Consider the following 20948-nt stretch of genomic DNA (forward strand, 5'->3'; position numbering starts at 1 on the left):
AAGTTGTGTGAGACCACAGTGTTGGAAGCTGGGATTTCATTCTGTACGCAAAGGCTTTAGGGAAGGGATGTAAAGGCTTTAGGGAAGGAATGTTGTAGCTCATTCCAGTGGCAGAGGAAAGGGTGGATTGGAAAGCAGAGGCAGGGAAGTGATTTAGGACAGCGGTCACCAACCTTTCAGACCTCACGGACCACCATTGGTCCGCGGACCACCGGTTGGCGACCGCTGATTTAGGAGACAGTGTCCAGTGAAGATGCCACGGGATAGGAGAGGGCTGGGTGTGAAGGATGCTCAGTGGTAACAACAGGTCTCAGTCAGCCTCCCGATGTTGGGAGAAAGATAACTTCCAAGTTCTGCCTTGGGGTGATGGGTGGGTGCTAGTGCCATAAGCAGATGCAGAAAATACAGCGTGGAGGGGTGGGGCAGGAGTTCCGTGTTTGGATTCAGGACAGGTCTGTCCTGTGGGTAGTGAGATGAACAGAGGGAAGCCCAGAAGGGAGGTCAGGGCTGGCGATGGAGGTGGGAGGGCGGGGAGCTGAGTTTTCTAAACTCAGTGGAGCTGGTGGAAGATGCTACCTAACTCAAGTGTGGCTGCAGTTTTGACGCTCTTCCAAGACATTTGTGCCTCTCTGTTCCCGCCCCTTCCTGCTGTTTTGCAGATACATCCACCAGGGAATTGTATGTCAGGAAGGTGTGATTTTATTTAGTTTGTCCTTGAGTCCTGGTTTGCGCAGCACCTGGGTGCAGCCCACAGCCCTGGGGAGCAGGTAAGTGCATTAGGAAATAATTCTTTACATTCAACTTAAAGCATCAGAGTCCTAAAACTGCCCTTTTATTATTAGTGTGTGACAACCCTGCTCAGTTATTTGCAAAGTAAAAAGGCAGATGTCTGCAGAGTTTTGGGTAGGAAAGGAGTGAGCTAGTTCCAAAATTCATTTGTGAGGAAGAGGCTAAATAGGAGATGAAGCAGATTTTGACATTCTTCTGCCAGAACTCTGAATTGGCTGGGAGGAAGCCTGAAGCCATAGAAGGCCGTAGAATAAACAGACTTTTCTAGAGCAGCTCGTCGATAATTTTGTGCAAATTTTAATGTGTGCGTTTATATTTATGGGTATCTTAATTTACACTAGTGTGTGTTTTTTAAAGCCCCTCAACATATGTTGAAGAAGGAATACCTAAAGTGTATAACGTATAGGGCACATGGAAAAAAATGTATTTGGTGAAGGCAATTCAGAGATTTTTAGATTCTTAACTGCCAGCTCTGGGGGGGATGTGGGGATTAGTTCATCCCTTGCCCAAGCAGCAGGGGCTCAGCGGCTGCTCAGCGTGGTTCTGGCCAGCCTATGAAATCTCAGTATTGAAACCTTTAGCTTGGCCATGAATTAGTCATCATGTCCTTGGGGATTGAGTAACCTTTTATCAAGAAATTCAGGAGTGAAGGAGAAATCTAGGTCAAGAATAGAAGAAACAATAAAGAAATAAGTTAACTGAGTAAGGACCTGTTTTATTTGGGATTAAGAAACAGTAACTCGCGAGTCATTTGCAGCCTGTGTCCTGTGCCCCAGCATGTCAGGCTGAGACGGCAGCAGCTTCCTGAGGTCTCTGCATTCATGTTGATTGTATTGATCTGCTCAAGGCAGTAATGATTGTCGGTTCCCCATATGTCACCTGGAGGGCCCTGTACTCGGACTGTCAGGCTGGCTACCATGGAGTCCACACTGTCCTCACCTCCGATGAGTGACCACAGCTTCCACAGTAGACACCTTGCATGAGTTAAGATGGAGGCTTAGCTGGTATAAAGGACCCGACATAATGGTAGCTCAGTTAAGAGCATATTTCTCTCTCATGTCAAAGATGGGTTAGCGGGACAGGTCTGGTCTGTGCCATTAGATATCAGGGTTTTTCTATCTCCTTTGAGGAGTTCAAGATGGCTCAGCGCCCCATGCTCACTTCAGCCACGGGAAAGGGGGAGGGGCAAGGGAGGGCACACCGTTTCCATTTAAGGACCAAAAGTAGCACACATTGCGTCTGCTGGCTTCTCACTGGCCAAAATCTAGTTTCATAGTAATATCCACACTGCAGTCCTCACCAGAAGCATTGACAAGGATTAGATTTCATAGCCAGTCACCTCCCCAACTGACCTACACACAGTTAGAACCAAGACTACCTTCTTTCCTTCCTTCTTTCCTCCCTCCCTCCATTCCTTCCTTCCACTCATTCATTTATTCATTGTATCATTCAACAAGTATTTGTGATATACTGAAAAAAGAAAGGGAAAGATGCAGCCGCTATCTTCAAAAAGCTATAACCTCATTTGGTGCTGGATAAGAACCCTGGTCTGGATGCAGTGGGAAGGACATACAGATGGGTGGAGGTGGCAGTGATCAAGATGAGAGGGGGAGGGGGAGGGAGAGAGGGGAGAATGGCGGTTGGACGGTGATCCTAGCTCTAATGCATTTTGGAGAGATAACAGACAATAAAATTCAAGTATAGGAACTGGTTGAACTCATGAAACAGGATACAAACCATGGCTTTGTGAGAGCACAAATGTAATTGTTTTATTTTTTTTAAGTAACACATTAATACAAATTCGACTGCATGCCTTGTGCAAACCCTTCTGTCCCTTTTATTAGAGATAGTGCCGCGACTTATTTCACTGCTCATTTGGGAGCTAAGTATATTCAATTATTCAAAACCAATTGCTGAAGGTTGGCTACAGGGTAGGCAAGAGATAGAAGCAAGCTAGCTGTGATCTCTGCCTGTATGAAGTATGCCAAAACTAGTGAAAAAATTGGAGAAGAGTAAATGTTTGCTTTCTTAGCTCTTCTCTAGCTGAAGAACAAAATGGAGTTTATCACAAGTTGACACCTTTACTATCTTGTACGCTTTTAATTACTGGCACAATTGTAACACATTTTTAAAAAATTAAAAAGTAAAAAATACAGATCCCTTAATAGAGTTTGACCTGCTCAATTTAGATTTGAGTCACTTCTGAGTTAAACAAAAGAGGCTGGTGTAGATTATTTATGGAATTTGGCTCCAAGAAAACAACTCAATTTCCTGAAATGGCATTTGTCTGTGACTTCAAAGGGAAACATCTGTATTTCCTTTCCCCAAAATACTCTACTTGCCTCAAGTCCTGTGACATTCAGAGGCCTCCATAAGATGGTGATATAATTTTTTGCATGACAGTCTATCTGGTTTTAAAATATATATATACCTAGAAATATGTGTATAGACACTGTAAAAACAGCATTTTTTCTAAATGAAGATAAAAACATCCTACCGTTCCAGAACTACCATGTTCAATTGGGTCTATTTGCTTCTAGCTCTTGTCAATGTGCATAATTACAGAGGTGCATTCATCATGTGCATGGCATTTTAGTCTACTTTTTAAAAATTCAACTCAACACAACTGATATATTTTACATATTTCTACATGACCTTCATAATCATTTCAGTGGTTACATAATATTCTACTATCTAAACTACTTATTGTTACACATTGTGTAGTATGCATGTCTTCACAATTACAGGTAACGCTGGGGTTAATATCTATGACACACAAACTTTGGGGTATTGAGAAGAATTTGGGGGCTGAGATTACTGGGCTTAGATATGGATGTCCTTTCTCTTTAACTTTCTAAAGGGCTGTGTATACTTCCTTCAGCAGAGGTTCTGGCTTCTAACCAGTTGCACTAGCCTTATGTTATTATTTTTTTATATCTGAAGTTATCTACCATAACATATTCATTCCACTCTATACATATTTATTCATCCTACTATTCCAGGCTTAACACTGAGCACTGGGACTACAAGAATGAGGAAAACACAGTCAGGTGGGAGCCAGGTTGTTCGTTATACAATTACCTAAACAAATGTAGCTCCTCTATCCTGGTGCCATGAAAGAGAGGGACAGGGTGCTCTGTGCCACTTCCAGGGGAGATTGACCTGGTCAGGTGGGTCCTACGCATCCCGAGGGTTCACACTGCTGGGGTCTTGCCAATGTTGTTCTCTTTGTCTAGAACATTCCTTCAGATCTCAGCCCCTGCCTCACCAACCAGCATTGTCTTGGCTTCTGGTAAGGTTGGAAAGCAAATCAATAGCTTGGAGGGGTGATTTGAAAGTGTACTTCTCACACTGTGTGCCCTTGTGTGTGTGAGCATGCGCCCCCGTTAAAACCAAACCTTGACTCAAAGGAGACGTCTAATTGTAGTAGGACCACTTGGAACACTTCAATATTTTTAAATTAAATTTTTGTTGTGTAAAATACACATAAAACCATTTTAATCACTTTTAAGCGTTCAGTTCATGGTGGTAGAGACACTGACATTGTGCAGCAGCATAATGCTTCCGGGTTTCTCCATGTGCAGCAGGGCCTGAGTTTCCTTCCTCTTTAAGGCTGAGTCACATTCCACAGCATGGATAAGCCATATTTCATCTATACGTTTATTGGGTTGCTTCCACCTTTTGACTAACGTGAGTGATGCAACTGTGAACATGGGTGGAGAACCAGCTGCTGGAGACCCTGCTTTCAGTGCTTGTGCATATGTACCCAGAAAGGGATTGACGAGTCAAATGCTACCTCTAGTTGGCCGTACTGTTTATAATGTGCTTTCATGCGCATGGTGACCAAATCTGGTTTTTGCAGCAGCGCTCTGAGGTAAGTAGGCGTTAACATCTTCTGCGGCTCTGAAAAGTGGTTTCCCAAAGTGACATGGTAAAGGGAAGTGCCCTGACTTGGGACCTGGCTTTCTCCTGGATTGCTCACCATTAAAAGTGGTGCCAATCACATGTGTCCCTTCCAAGGACAATATCTTTCTGGTTACAAGCAGCTTGGTCTTCTACCAGCTTCTACCCTGACCCACCCTGACCATCTGTGCGGGCCTCACCAGGGGTGAGGAGCAGAGGCTGTGCCATGGTCCCCGAGACAAAGGTTCCCCCTTTTGATCTGTGCTTCCCTCTTTCAGTTCAGCTCTGTCATCTGGACCATGAGGATCTGGTGGCTCCTCCTTGCCACTGGAGTCTGCACAGGGAATGTGAACTCACAGGACACATGCAGGCAAGGGCACCCTGGTGTCCCTGGGAATCCCGGTCACAATGGTTTGCCTGGAAGAGATGGAAGAGATGGAGCAAAGGGTGACAAAGGGGATGCAGGTACTTACCACCTGGTGGCCGTTAGCTGCTGTTCCATTTATCCCTTCATTTCTTTTCCCTCATTCATTCGTTCATCACCTGTGCGGTCATCACCTACTCCTCACTCACCCATTGCTCAGCACACACTTACTGAAAGCCTCTCCACACCAGATTCTGGGCCAAATGCCTGGGTGTTTGGACACGAGGGACAGAACTCCTTCCTCATGGACTTTCTCATCTAGTGGGGGAAACCGGTTGTTAACCATCATCTCTGCTATTACAGATCATTTTCAGGAGTATATAATGTCATAGATCTTCCTGCCTCAGGCCACAGGACAGGTATGAGGGATCTTTGGCATATGGGGCTATAGAGAGACCCAATTGCTAAGTTTGTTTTTTTTTCTTTATTGATTAAGGTATTACATATGTGCCCTTATCCCCCCTTTGCCCCCCGCAACCCCCTGCTCATGCCCTCACTCCCCTAGTGTCTGTGTCCATTGATTAGGCTTATATGCATGCATACAAGTCCTTTGGTTGATCTCTTCCTCTTACCCCCACCCTCCCCTACCTTCCCTCTGAGGTCTGATGGTCTGATCGATGCTTCTCTGTCTCTGGATCTGTTTTTGTTCATCAGTTTATGTTGTTCATTATATTTCACAAATGAGTGAGCGCATGTGATATTTATCTTTCTCTGACTGACTTATTTCACTTAGCATAATGCTCTCCAGTTCCATCCATGCTGTTGCAAATGATAGGAGTTCCTTCCTTTTTACAGTAGCTTAGTATTCCATTGTATAGATGGATTTTAATCCACTCATCTGCTATGGGCACTTAGGCTGTTTCCAAATCTTAGCTATGGTAAATTGTGCTGCTATGAACATAGGGGTGCATATATCCTTTCTGATTGGTGTTTCTAGTTTCTTGGGATATAGTCCTAGAATTGGGATCACTGGGTCAAATGGGAGTTCCATTTTTAACTTTTTGAAGAAACTCCATACTGTTCTCCATAGTGGCTGCACCAGTCTGCATTCCCACCGGCAGTGCACGAGTGTTCCCTTTTCTCTGCATCCTCGCCAGCACTTGTAGTTTGTTGATTTGTTGATGATAGCCACTCTGACAGGTGTGAGATGGTACCTCATTGTCATTTTGATTTGCATCTCTCAGATGATTAGTGACTTTGAGCATGTTAAAGTTTTGGCCAGAGAGCATCCAGCTGCAATGCAGGTGGGAGTTAATGCCTCCTGGCCGTGCTGCAAGGCAGAGGACTGTAGAGAATACAAAAATGGACACTAACCTGAAGCCATACAGCTGCTACTCAGGGATCCCTGCCTGTGCTGGGACCCTAGATTCAGAGGGATCTCAGTCTCATTGATGGAAGTCTCCCAGCTCCCTGAGAATAGAGCCAGTGGGGTGGACAGGAGGAGTCCTCCTTGCTCAGGATGAGGGACGCAGGGGGGCAGGGCAGGTGCCTGAGCCTGAGCTGCTGGAGGGGTTGTGGCTGAGGGTATGCTTGCAGAGGCTGGGTGCTCGACGTGGACTTTTCTAGGACAGAGATTTTCAACCTTTTTCATCTCATGGGCCACATACAATAATTACTAAAGTTCTGCAGCACACCAAAAATATATATATTTACTCATCTAACAAGAAATAGGTATAATTTTGATTGATTTACAAAAAATAATAATAGTAATTTCCTGTCCTTTTAAAAATGTTTTCATTAATTTTATGGGTATGTACCTTGACCCGTAACCAAACCAGTGACTTCTTGGTGCATGAGCCAGAACTGAACCACTGAGCAACACCAGCCGGGCTTACCTACCCTTTTTGCCTCAAAGTGGCTTTTTAAAAAATCTGGTACCTATACTTGTATATAAGGATTTCTGGTACCAGAATTAACCAATTAGATGCAACATGATCAGTAAGTTGCAACTCTATTATATGACCTATATATTTATGGTTCAAGACAGGGCTTTCAAATTGGACAGCTATTGTTGTGTTGGCTGTTGTCTTTTTTAAAAAATTTATTTAACAATCGAAGGGAAAAGAGCTCAGTGCCCCTGACTAATAGTTGCATGTTTTAAAAGTTCTTGCAGCACACCAGTTGAAAATAGCTGGTCTAGGGAGGTGTGGAGCAGGGCTTGCTGGTAGCTTCTCAGGCCTGCTGGACCCCAGTCCCACTTCTCACCCTCCACTTCCTCCTCCAAGTTACCTCTTCAAGCCTCCTACCATGATGCCCTGGGCTGCCAGGTTCACAACAGAACATCTTGGAATGTCTGCAGCTTTGCGACCCTCCAGTTGCCTTGTTCTTTAGACTCTTCCAGTTGAACGTTGGGCATCAAACTCCCAGGGTTACATCAGCTTTCTCTAAAATCCGAGTATACTTGGCTCCAGTCTCAAGGCAACATTTTTGCAGCTCAGCACTTCTGGTGGGATGAGGTGAGAGTCTCACCTTTGGGTGCTCATCTCCTCTCTGATTCAAGAGTGGGTGTGTGTGTTTTATTTTACAAATATATGGAATTTTAATTTTAATTTTTTTGTTTTAAAATATTTTATATACACAGGAGATAGATGATAAGTAGACAAAGACAAATGCTTATATATCCAGCACCAAATTCGTCTATTTCTCCCTTATTGAATCTCTCTCCTTATTCTTCAATGTTATTCATTCTTTTGAGCTTTTCATACTCCTTCAAAGCATATATACACATATATATATGTTTTGTACAGAGTTCATACTAGTACATATAATATATACATATGTTTCTCAGAAGTTTATTTAATCATACTTCTCACACTAATAATTAACTTCATTTTTTTCTTCAAATATATTTTTGTGTGTTTTAATAATGAATACATTTTTAGAACATTATCTACATGTAATTTATAAATACATAAATGCATATTAATTAGAGTACATGTCCATTCTTTGTGACTTGGAGGTGTACATCATGAAAGCTTTGAGGCCACTATTCCAGACAATGGAAGAACTGAGACTTAAGCAGAGAAACAAAAAAGAAGCAAGAATAGGAAGACGTATACTTCTGGAGTGGGCCAGTGAAGGGAATTGAGAGAGAAGGAAAAGGAAGTAAATGTAGGGGTGACTGCTGCTCAGAGACTCCCCAGTATTCAGGGTCTGCCTGAAGTCCCAGGAGACCAGGCATCACTGATATAAATATGCCCATGTCAGTCCTTTGTCGGGACCAGGAAACTGGCCCTCCCTGTCCCTTTCACCCCACAGCTGGGTCCGTGGACCTGAAGTCTGGGGTGTCTGTTGCTATGGGGGACGCCATCTGGAGTGAACCACATCCTAGTAAGTTCTTCTACTGCCATGCCTAAACTTACAACATGGAGGGTTAGAGCTCATGGAAACCTGTTTCCAGAATAAGGCCTTGTGTGTGTTCAGCAAAACCTCACTCACTTGATGTTCCTAATGGGGTCTGCCATGCCAGTTGATCAATGATATTTCCCACTACTCTAAAGCACTAGAGAGATCCTTCCAGAACCCTCCCTTCTATCCCAAATCATGTTGTGTAACCATAGTCATCTGTGTTTTTGCAGTAGGCTAGTAAACCTTCTACTCCACTCTCCACAAGAGGATAGAAAAGGAGGAGGGAGACCCAAGAGGGCAGCAGAGTAGATGGAAGTTATACTTACCTCCTCCCAGGTTCAAACTGGAATTACAACTAAATTATAGGACAATCAACCTGAAAAGCCAACGAAGACAAGGTGAACATGTCTTATAACCAAGGATTTACAGAAGAAGCCACACTGATACTGGTAGGAAGGGGAAAGACAAGAAAAGGTCAAGAATCTGAAAGGATATCGCAGTTTCAAAGGTTCCTCCTAAGAAGCATGGATCTCAACCCAATGCTGGGTTCCCCAGCCAGGAGCACCAGAGGAGATCACATAACACCTGGCTGTGAAGATCAATGAGGATTCTACCTACCAGGGAGAGATAGAAGTCTGCTAGAAACGCAGGTGCACTCTTAAAAAGACAATGGACCAAATAACATTCATGACCACACACCCCGGACTCCAACAGAGGGAAGATGGATCAGAGTGGACTGAAGTCATTTGAGGTTAGACTAGTTTGTGTGACTCCCAGGAACAGGACTGAAGAAACAGCTGCCAGGGTCCCTGTGCTGAGTCCCTTTCCCACACCACCTACAGATGCCATCCTTCCTGGGTCAAGCACTCTCCTCCATATGGCATCAGCCAGGAGGAATGCACTGTCCTTACCCTTCCAACTCCCTGTTGCCCCACCCTGTGGAGGACTCAGCTGCCTGGACCCATGGTGTAGACTTTTTTGGAGGGCTCTTGAGGGCAAATTTAAGGGGTGTCAGAGACCAAGGCTCTAGGGTAGGGACTATTTCCCTTCCACATGCCCGACCAGCGCAGCCCTCCCCCTATTGGAGATCCACTAAACCCACCCACCCAATTCTCAGTGTCTCCACTTTGCTGAGCTCACACTCTGCAGAGGAGTTAGTTGGCTGTGGTCAGCTTAGGCCTTCAGTGCAGACTCTTTTTGGAAGGCTCTTGAGGAGAAGAGACTGAGTTGTCTGACTCTAGGGTAGGGCCATTTTTCACTCTTATGGCCAACTGGACTACCATTCCTGTGCAAAACCCTTTCTTCATATTGTCAAATCTTAGCCTGTTTGGGCACTGTCCACACCCAGACAACTCCCTGAGACCCTGCTTCACCACAAAGATCCCCAGGCACTCAGCAAGAGGTGGCTGGCTGTGGTGTACCCGGAGACTTTTGCTGAGTGGCTTCAGTCGCAGCACTGGCACTGAGTTTGAATCTATTAATTTGGTGAACACCATTCATGCCTACATGGTGATTCACTGAGAACCTACCTCGTGCAGCTTCTGTTCCACCAGAGGCCCTTTCAGCAACCGAGCCTAACCAGCAACAGGCAAGTGGAAGCTGATGTGAGAGTGCATTGGGGCTTTTGCTGATCTGCCCCCAGGCTCCTTGCTGGTGGAAGCTGGCCTTAGTGCACAGGTTGGACCCACCCATTCACACCCAGGCCCAGCAGAGGCAGCCACAAACTGTGGATCACTTTGTAGCTCCAAACATGTAGCCCAGGGCTGGTTATAGGCAATGTCTGATATTGAACTGCATCAAAGTCCTTCCCAGGAAGCCACTGAGCCAACACACCCAGTGGCAGGATTCAGACCACATCGAAGCATGAGCCAATTAGCTGCACACCCAAAGTGAGATCTCAGCAGGGACCAGACCCTTCTGAGGCAAATTCCTCTTCATGGGGTCAGTCCTCACATAGGAGCTTATAAACTGTGGTCGGAATCAATTTTCATAGGTAACCCGAGAACCAACCTCACCCAGAGACTGACTAACACCAACTAAAACTCAACTACTATAGCAAGTTTCACATAACACACATGAGGGACATTCTTGGAGCATGTACCACCTACGTGATCAGGAAGACAGCACCACTGAGCCCACAAGACACCTACAACATAAGGCGTCCATACCAAGACGGGGAAGCATAGCAGATCTACCTAATGCACAGAAACAATTACAAAAAAAAAATGCCAAAAATGAAAGAATAGAAGAAATACCCAGGAAATAACTAAATGAAATGGAGGCGAGCAATCTACCAGATACAGAGTTCAAAACAATAGTTATAAGGATGCTCAAGGTACCTAGAAGAAGAATTGATGAGCTCAGTGAGAACTTAAACAAAGAGATAGTAAACATATAAAAAATTTACAAAAATCATAAAAAAGAACTAGTAAAAATGAAGAATACAATATCTGAAATGAAATCAACAGCAGATTAGATAAAGTGGAGATTGAATCAGTGATTTGGAAGACAGGTAGCAGAAAACACCCAATCAGAGCAGCAAAAAGAAAAAAGAATTTCTTAAAAATGAGGATAAGTTTAAGGGATCTATATGACACAATGAAGTTGTAACAACATTTGCAATACAGGGATGCCAGAAGGAGAAGAGAGAGAGCAAAAGATTGGAAGAAACAATGACTGAAAACTTTCCTAATCTTGAAAAGAAAAAAGACACACTAGGCCTGGATGTACAAAGAATCCCAAACAAGATGAACCCAAACAGGCCAATACTAAGACACATCAAAATTAAAATGGCAAAGGTTAAAGACAAAGAGAGAATCTTAAAAGCAGCAAAAGAAAGACAGTTAGTTTCCTACAAGGGAGCTCCTTGTCAGCTAATTTCTCAACAAAAACATTTCAGAACAGAATTAATTGACTCATAATATTCAAAGTGATGAAAAACAAAGACTACTCTATCTAGTAAGGCTAGCATTTAAAATTGAAGAAGAAATGAAGAGCTTTCCAGACAAGCAAAAGCTAAAGGGGTGTATTAGTACAAAACCATTATTACAAGAAATGTTAAAAGGATTCTTTAAGAAGAAAGAAAGAGGAATAAAATTGTCAATAAATATGTAACTATCAATAATCACTTTAAATGTAAATGGCTTAAATACTCCAATCAAAACACATAGGGTAGCTGAATGGATAAGAAAACAAGAGCCATATGTATGCTATCTAAAAGAAACCCAGCTCAGAATGAAAAACATATATAGACTAAAAGTAAAGGGATAAAAAAAATATATTAAATGGAAACAAAAAAAATATGGGGTAACAATACTTATATCAGACAAAATAAACTTTAAAACGAAGACTAGTCCAGCCAGAGTGGCTCAGTGGTTGAATGTCAGCCTATGAGCCAGGAGGTCAGGGTTTGATTCCTGGTCAGGGCACATGCCTGGGTTACGGACTCAATCCCCAGTAGGAGATATGCAGGAGGCAGCTGATTGATGATTCCCCCTCATCATTGTTGTTTCTATCTCTCCTCTCCCTTCCTCTCTGAAATCAATAATATATATAAAACAAAACAAAGTCTATAATAAGAGACAAAGAAATACATTACATAATAATAAAAGGATCAATCCAACAAGAAAATATAACCCTGTGAACATTTATGCACTCAACAGAGGAGCACCTAAATATATAAAACAAATCTTGATGGACATAAAGGGAAAGATTGACAATAATATGGCTGTAGTAGGACATTTTTTTGTCATAATAGATTTTAACACCTCATTTACATCAATGGATAATCTTCCAGACAGAAAATCAACAAGGACACAGAGGCCTTAGATGACATACTAGACCAGATGGCTTTAATTTTTAGAGCATTTCATCCCAAAGCAGCAGAATATACATTCTTTTTAAGTGCATATGGAAAATTTTCTAGTAAAGACCACATTTAAGACACAAAACAAATCTCAATAAATTTAAGAAATTTGAAATGATATCAAGCATCTTCTCTGTCCACAATTATAAGAAAAAAACACACACCTGAATAACTCACAAACATATGGAGGCTAAATAACACATTGCTAAACAATTGATGGGTCAACAATAAGATCAAGGAAGAAATCAAAAGATTTTTTGAGATAAATGAAAATGAAAACACAAAATATATAGCAAAAGCAGTCCTAAGAGAGAAATTCATAGCATTACAGGCCTACTTCAAGAAACAAGAAAATCTCAAATAAACAATCTAACCTTACACCTAAGTGAACTAGTTGTAAGAATTAGAAAAAAAACATAAACCAAACCCATAGTAAATAGAAGGAAGGAAATAATAAAGATCCGAGCAGAAATAGTCTAAATATATACAAAAGATCAATGAAACAAAGTGTTGGTTTATTGGAAAAATTAACAAGATGAATAAAACTTTAATAAGACTACTCAAGAAAGAAAGAGGACCCAAATAAATAAAATCCTATATAATAAAAGCCTGATATGCTAAGTGTCCAGTCATCTGTTCAACCAATCAAAGTGTAATATGCTAATGATATGCTAAGGCCGTTCAACTGCTCTCTATGACATGCACTGACCACCAGGGAGCATACGCTCCAACTGATAGGTTAGCTTGCTGCTGGGGTTCGGCTGATCGGGACTGAGCAAGACGGGCCAGACATGCCCTGAAGCCCTCCCGCGGTCCCTCCCCGGCTGGCCAACTTCCTGTGTCCCTCCCCGGCCCTGATCGTGCACCGGTGGGGTCCCTCAGCCTGACCTGCACCCTCTTGCAATCCGGGACCCCTCGGGGGATGTCAGAGAGCTTGTTTTGGCCTGATCCCACAGGCCAAGCCAAGGGACCCCACTGGTGCACGAATTCGTGCACCAGGCCTCTAGTAATAAATAAAAGAGGATGAATCACCAGTGACGCCACAAAAATACTAAAGGAATATAAGAAAATATTATGAACCATTATATGCCAACAAATTGGACAACCTGGGTGAAATGGATAAATTCCTGGAAACATACAATCTTCCAAAACTCAATCAATCAGGAAGAACCAGAAAACCTGAATTGAAATGGAAAAACCAGAAAACCTAATTAAATTGAAGTAGTAATAAAAAAAACTTCTAGCAAACAAAAGTCCTGGACTGGATGGTTTCACAAGTGAATTTTACCTACATTCAAACAAGAATTAACACCCACCCTTCTCAAATTATTCTAAAAAAATCAAGAGGAGAGAAAACTTCCATGCTTATTTATGAAGCCAGCATTATCCTAATTCCAAAACTAGATAAAGACAATACAAAGAAAGAAAAGTGTAGTCCAATATCCCCGATGAACATAGATGCTAAAATCTTCCACAAAATATTAGCAAACTGGATCCAGCAATACATTAACAAGATCATACACCATGATCAAATGGGATTTATTAGTGGAATTCAAGGTGAGTTCAATATCTGCAAATTAATTAATGTGTTATACCACATAAATAAAATGGGAAAAACTCAAAGTGTTTTTCTTAAGATTAGGAATAAGAAAGGGATATCCACTTTCACCCCTCTTGTTCAACATAGTACCACAAAGTCTTAGCCACCGCAATCAGACAAGAAGAAGAAATAAAAGGCATCCAAATTGGAAATGAAGAAGTAAAACTGTCATTGTTTGCATATGCCATCATACTGTATATAGAGAACCCTACAGATTCTACCAAAAAAACCTATTGGAAATTATAAATTCAGTAAAGTACCAAGATACAAAATAAACATTCAGAAATCAATTGCATTTTTATATACCAATAATGAACCTTCAAAAAGAGGAAGAAAGAAAACAATCCCACTTATAATTGCATCAAAAATACCTAGGAATAAATTTAATCAAGGAGATAAAAGACCTGCAACTCAGAAAATTATAGTATACTGAAGAAAAAAACCAAAGAACATACAAATAAATGGAAGTATATGCCATGTAAATAGATAAGAAGAATTAACATCATTAAAATGCCCCTATTACCCAAAACAATCTACAGATTCAATGCAATTTCTATCAAGGTGCAAATGACATAATTCACAAAACTAAAACAAATAATGCAAAAATTTATATGGAATCACAAAAGACCCTGAATAGCCACAGTAATCTTGAAACAGAACAAAGTGAAGGTATCATGCTACCTGATAGCAAACAATACTATAAGGCCACAGTGATAAAAACAGCATAATACCAGCATAAATACAGACAAATAGTTCAATGGAATAGAATAGAGAGCCCAGATATAAACCCACACCATATGGTCAATTAATATTTGACAAAGGAGGCAAGAACATACAATGGGAAAAAGACTATCTATTCAGTAAATTGTGTTGGGAAAATTGAACAGATACATGCAAAAAAAAAAATTAAACTAGACTACCTTCTACACCATATCCAAGAATAAACTCTAAATGGATTAAAGACTTATATGTAAAACTCAAAATCATAAAACTCCTAGAAGAAATCATAGGCAGTAAAATCTCTTACATTTCTCCTAGTAATACTTTTTTCTGATATATTTTCCTTAGGCAAAGGAAACAAATAAAAAACAAATGGGCCCAGCCAGTGTGGCTCAATGGTTGAGCATTGACCTATGAACCAGGAAGTCATGGTTTGATTCCTGGTCAGGGCACATGCCCAGGTTGCGGGCTTGATCCCGAGTGTGGGGCATGCAGGAGGCAGCCAATCCATGATTCTCTCTCATCATTGATATTTCTATCTCTCCCTTTCCCTTCCTCTCTGAAATCAATAAAAATATATTTTTAAAAAATAACAAATGGGACTACATCAAACTAAACAGTTTCTGCACAGCCAAGAAAACTATCAACAAAACATAAAAACAACCTATTGAATGGGTGAAGATACTCACCAATGATATATCTGATAAGGGGTTAATATCCAAAATGTATAAAGAACTCACATAACTCAACACCAGAGTCAAACAATCTAGTTAAAAATATGAGCAGTGGGCTGGACACTTCTCCAAAAAGGGCATACAGATGGCCAACAGACATATGAAAAGATGCTTAGTGTCACTAATCATCAGAGAAATGCAACTTAAAACCACAGTAAGATTTCCCCTCATACCTATCAGAATGGCTGTCATCAATAAATCCACAAATAATAAGTGATGGTGAGGATTTGGACAAAAGGGAACCCTTGAGCAGTGTTGGTGGGAATGCAGATTGGTACAGCCACTATGGAAAATAGTATGGAGGGTCCTCAAAAATTAAAAATGAAGCTGCCTATGACCCATATATATATCAACACTAATTCAAAAGAATATATGCACTCCTATGTTTATTGCAGCATTGTTTGCAATAGCCAAGTTATGAAAGTAACCCAAGTGTCAATCAATAGACTGGTAGGTAAAAAAAGTTGTGGTACATACATAAAATGGAATGTTCCTAGGTCAAACAAAAGAATAAAATCTTACCATTTGGGACAGATGAACCTAGAGGGTATGATGCTAAGTAAAATAAGTCACTCAGAGAAGGACAGATACCAAATGATTTCACTTATGTGTGGAATCTAAAGAACAAAAATAAATGAACAAACAAAATTGAAATAGACTCATTGACGCAGAACAGACTAATGGTTGCCAGAGGGGGATGGGGTTCGAGGACTGGGTAAAAAAATGTGAAGGAATTAAGAAGTACAAATTTGGTCATGGCTGGTGTAGCTAAATGGTTAGAGCAGTGGCCTATGCACCTGAATCCCGGTTCAATTCCTGGTCAAGGGCACGTATCAGGGTTTCAGGTTCATCCTTGGCCCCAGTCAAGGGAGACTAACCAATGTGTGGGAGACTAACCAATCAATGTGTCTCTCTCATATCGATGTTTCTCTCTCTCCCTCACTCTTCCTTTCTCACCCTTCCTCTCCCTTCCACTCTCTCTAAAAAGCAATGGAAAAAAATATCCTCTGGTGAGGATTAACCAAAAAAAAGAAGCATTATAAAGTGGTAATTACAAAATACTCATTGGGATGTAAAGTAGACCATAGGGAATCCTAAATAATAAAGAGGTAATATGCAAATTGATCCCCACTCCGTCATACCGTCACAAGATGGCTGCGCCCACAGCGGAGGCAGTGTTTCCGTAATGAGCCGTAAGGAGTGATCAGCAGGAACCTGAGGCTGCGTGGTGCTGGGCTGTGGCAGGGGACCTCAGGTCTCGCCCCCCGCCCAGCAGGGCTTGAAGGGAGACCTCAGGCCGCACCCCCCTGCCCGATGGGGCTTGATGGGGGACCTCAGGTGGTGCCTCCTGCCCTGGCACCGGGCTGGGGGAACCTCAGGCTGCACCCCCAGCCCAGCAGGGTTTGACAGGGGACCTGAGGCTGTACCCCCTGCCCAGCGACGGGCCGGGGGACCTGAGGCAGCGCCCCCTGCCCGGCAGGGCTTGACGGGGGTGGGGCTGGCTGGGTCTGGGTCTTGCGTGATTTCAAGGCGTGTGCAGGTGGGTGGGGACTTGACTCTGGGTCCCGCAGCGTGCCCCAGACTCTGACAGGAGGAAGATTTTCATATACATTTTACTAATTTTCTTTCATCTCTGACACTTCTATTATAGAGAAAGGGCAAATAACAATATTAAAATATTTCCTCTAATTAATTCCCTTTTAATGTGCATGAATTTTGTGCACCAGGTTACTAGTGTAGTCAATAATATTGTAATAACCATGTATGGTGCCCAGTGGGTACTGAAAATATTGGAAGAACACTTTGTAAAGTATATGATTAACCACTATGCTGTTCACCTAAAGCTAATACAAAATAATTTTAAATGTAAACCATAAATGAAAAATAAAATGTTCAATTCAAAACATAAAAGGAAATAAAGAAAAAGAGAAGTGACAAAGTCACCCAATGCCTTTGGCATTTTTTAAAATTAATTTTTAGAGAAAGGAAGGGAGAGGGAGCAAGTAATATTGATGTGAGAGAGAAACATCTATCGGTTGCCTCATGACCGGGAATTGAACCTGCCATGTTTGATGTAAGGGACAAAGCTCCAACCAACTGAGCCATACCAGCCAGGGTGCCTCAAACATTTGATCACGTCCTGAGTGCTCCTCACATGAGAAAACTCAATTGTGATTATCTGTGCACATGCTCCCTTCTTGTCCTGCCTTTGGGAGCTGGGTACTTGAGAAGCCCAATTCTTTTTATAATAATTCACTTCTTTCACACAACTCAGCACCCTTACTGCTCCCTCACATCTGCCTCTCTCCAGTCTACATCACTGATTGAGACCAATATCTAGGAAAACTGGAAATTCAACTCTTGTCTTTTTTCTCTCTTTTCCACTTAGGAGAACCAGGACATCCTGGTGGTCCAGGGAAGGATGGCATGCGCGGACAGAAAGGAGAACAAGGTCAGACACCGTGTTCCATTTCACCATGCTCTAATTCTGAACCATCAATGATTTAGCAATAATTACTAAGTGCTTCCCAAGGAGAAGTACTTTACTAGGCTGTGGGAATGACCCAACAATAAAGGTAACAGTTCTTGCTCTCCAGAAGCTCATAATTCAGTGCTGAGATCAGCAAGCTTTTTCTGCAAAGGGCCAGATAGTATTTTTAGCTTTGCCGGCCATACGGTTTCTGTCACTACCACTTAACTCTGCCATTGTAGTGAAAAGCAGCTGGAGTCTCTACTTATATAAGTGGGGAAGTGCTTATGAAAAATGAAAAACAAAATCTGACTTTATATAATTGTCATGTATTGCGGAATGTTATTTGTGACTACTTAAAAATGTAAATTATTCTTAGCTGTGGGCCATATAAAATCAGACAGGCCCTACCTGTTGGCTCAGAGGATAGAGCATTGGCCCGTGGACTGAAGGGTCTCAGGTTCGATTCTGGTCAAGGGCACATGTCTGGGTTGCGGACTCGATCCCCAGTAAGGGGCATGCAGGAGGCAGCCGATCAATGATTCTCTCTCATCATTGATGTTTCTATCTCTCTCTCCCTCTCCCTTCCTCTCTGAAATAAATAAAAATAGTAAATAAATATATAAATAAACAAACAAATAAATAGAATCAGACAGCACACTGGATTTGGCCTTTGATCATAGATTGCTGCAGCCTCAGTTAGTGTATGAGCACTGAGAAATGACACTGAATTTTGACTCAGTGCCTCTACATGGAGAAGGTGGCATTGAATTGGGCCCTGAAAGGAAGAGAGGAACCTTGAAAATTGTGACTGATGGGGATGGAGAATAGACATAATGGCTAACATATAATATTCACTTTGTGCTAGGTTGTTCTAAGTGCTTTTCATGTATTGATCAATACAACCGCTTATAAATGAAGTAATATTATTATCCCAATATTACAGAGGAGGAAACAGAGGTGGCTAGTCCGCTTGGCTAACATCCCACTGTGCATAAGTGGTGGAGAGAGGATTGAATTCTGGCTTTAACTTCTGAGTCCATGCTCATAGTCACTGCTTTCCAGTCAAGGCAAAGGAACCTGGAAGCACAGAGCTATTCTGCATATTGACAAGTAACCCAATACAGCTGGCACAATGGACGGGCTGGGCTGGGCAGTAGAGACCAATGAATGGCACACTGAAGACTGAGTGATTGCTCACTCCATGAGGAGCTTTTCGGGGGCCATCACATAATTATCAGTTCCCTGAAAGTAACCTGAGCTAATTCCAAAGATACGTTTCCTCAAGGATCGGCATTGTTTAGCAGTCAAATAGACGGTAAAGAGTTGTACCTCCTGATGAGAGCCCTGACACTAGTTCAGTAGTGTTTTGTTTGTGTGGGTACGTGCGCATGCATGCGATTTAGGAATGAATGGATTTTCAAACCCTGAGTATATGCTAAACCTGTACACTGTTTTATCACACTTGTATACTTAATAATAGAAAAACCAGTTGTTTTTATAGGTAATGTCTCACAAATCATTTTTTTCTTGGTTTACTCCCCCGGCCCCTCCCCCCCCCCCCCCCCCCCCCCCCCCCCTCCGCAGGAGCAGATGGAAGAGTTGAAGCAAAAGGCATCAAAGGAGATCCAGGCTCCAGAGGACCCCCAGGGAAACATGGGCCGAAGGGATTTGTTGGCCCCATGGGGGAGAAAGGCCTCCGAGGAGAGACTGGTCCTCAAGGGCAAAAGGGGGAGAAAGGTGATGTGGGTCCCATCGGTCCAGCAGGGTTAAAGGGCAGCAGTGGACCTGTGGGCCCAACTGGTTTGCAGGGCCCCATAGGCCCCCTTGGAAAGCCTGGTCCCAAGGGAGATGCTGGGCCCTTGGGACCTCAAGGTGAGCCAGGAGCCCGGGGAATGAGAGGCTGGAAAGGGGATCGAGGGGAAAAAGGGAAAATTGGTGAGACTCCAGTCTTGCCCAAAAGTGCTTTCACTGTGGGGCTCACTGTGCTGAGCAAGTTTCCTTCTTCAGACGTACCCATTAAATTTGACAGGATCTTGTATAATGAATTCAACCATTATGATATAGCTACGGGAAAGTTTACTTGCCACATTGCCGGCGTCTATTACTTCACCTACCACATCACTGTGTTCTCCAGGAATGTGCAGGTATCTTTGGTCAAAAATGGGGTAAAAATACTGCACACGAAGGACAGTTACATGAGCTCTGAGGACCAGGCCTCTGGCGGCATTGTGCTGCCGCTGAAGCTGGGGGACGAGGTGTGGCTGCAGGTGTCCGGAGGGGAGAGGTTTAACGGCCTGTTTGCGGATGAGGATGATGACACAACTTTCACAGGCTTCCTTTTGTTCAGCAGCTAATGATGGGGAGTGTTTATAAACCTGCCTTGCCATCCATCAGAGTTAGCTCCGTGAACATACAATAGATGATTTCTCTATGTTAATTACTCTCAGTATTGTAATTATCATAAAAAGGTAAAAATAGAAATGTCATTCTTAAAACCAATTCTATGTAATTGACTATCTTTCTTAGAGTAAAATTTTAAATACCTGCATTTTTTTATTGTAATTTTGATATTTTTAATTATTTTCATTACCTGAAGAATGCTTTGCATGTGCATTTCTTGTGGAATGTTTTGACATCATTTTAGGGCTCAAAGGAGCCATTTTATGATTGATCTCTCATCTGTGTTTCTGAGGACAACAGGGAGAAAGGAAAATGTTTTCTCCGCTTAGTGACTAGTAAGAGTTTTAAGCTGGTGACAATGAGGCATCCCAGAAACGGGCACAACACTTCACTCACAGTGTTTTAACTTAGGTTTTAATTGCCATTCAGTTCAACAAATAGTTGTTTAGGGAGCCATTTGCCGGACTTGAATGTGTATTACTTTCCTAGGATTGCCATGACAAAGCACCACACCCTGAGTGGCTTAAAGCCACAGACATTTATTCTCACAGTTCCGGAGGCTAGAAATGCAAAATCAAGGTGTTGGCAGGGCCAGTTCCTTATAAAGCCTCCAGGGGAGGATCCTTCCTTGCTGCTTCCAGTTTCTAGAAATCCTAGACATTTCGTGGCTGTGGCAGCATCACTCCGAGCTT

At 42.3% G+C, this 20948-nt stretch overlaps 1 protein-coding gene across 1 annotated transcript; it reads left to right on the forward strand.

Moving 5' to 3' along the window:
* Window positions 1-726: 726 nt before the first annotated feature.
* Window positions 727-20355, forward strand: C1QTNF9 (C1q and TNF related 9). The gene is made up of 4 exons (XM_070407550.1): window positions 727-767; window positions 4971-5157; window positions 17773-17835; window positions 19441-20355. The coding sequence occupies exons 2-4, from the start codon at window positions 4992-4994 to the stop codon at window positions 20208-20210; spliced, it is 999 nt and encodes a 332-aa protein (XP_070263651.1). The 5' UTR covers window positions 727-767; window positions 4971-4991; the 3' UTR covers window positions 20211-20355.
* The last annotated feature ends 593 nt before the right edge of the window (window positions 20356-20948 follow it).

Source organism: Myotis yumanensis, unplaced genomic scaffold (assembly GCF_028538775.1).
Source record: "Myotis yumanensis isolate MYYU_CA2020_CCGP unplaced genomic scaffold, mMyoYum1.0.hap1 SCAF_3, whole genome shotgun sequence".
In the NCBI taxonomy this organism is placed as follows: domain Eukaryota; kingdom Metazoa; phylum Chordata; class Mammalia; order Chiroptera; family Vespertilionidae; genus Myotis; species Myotis yumanensis.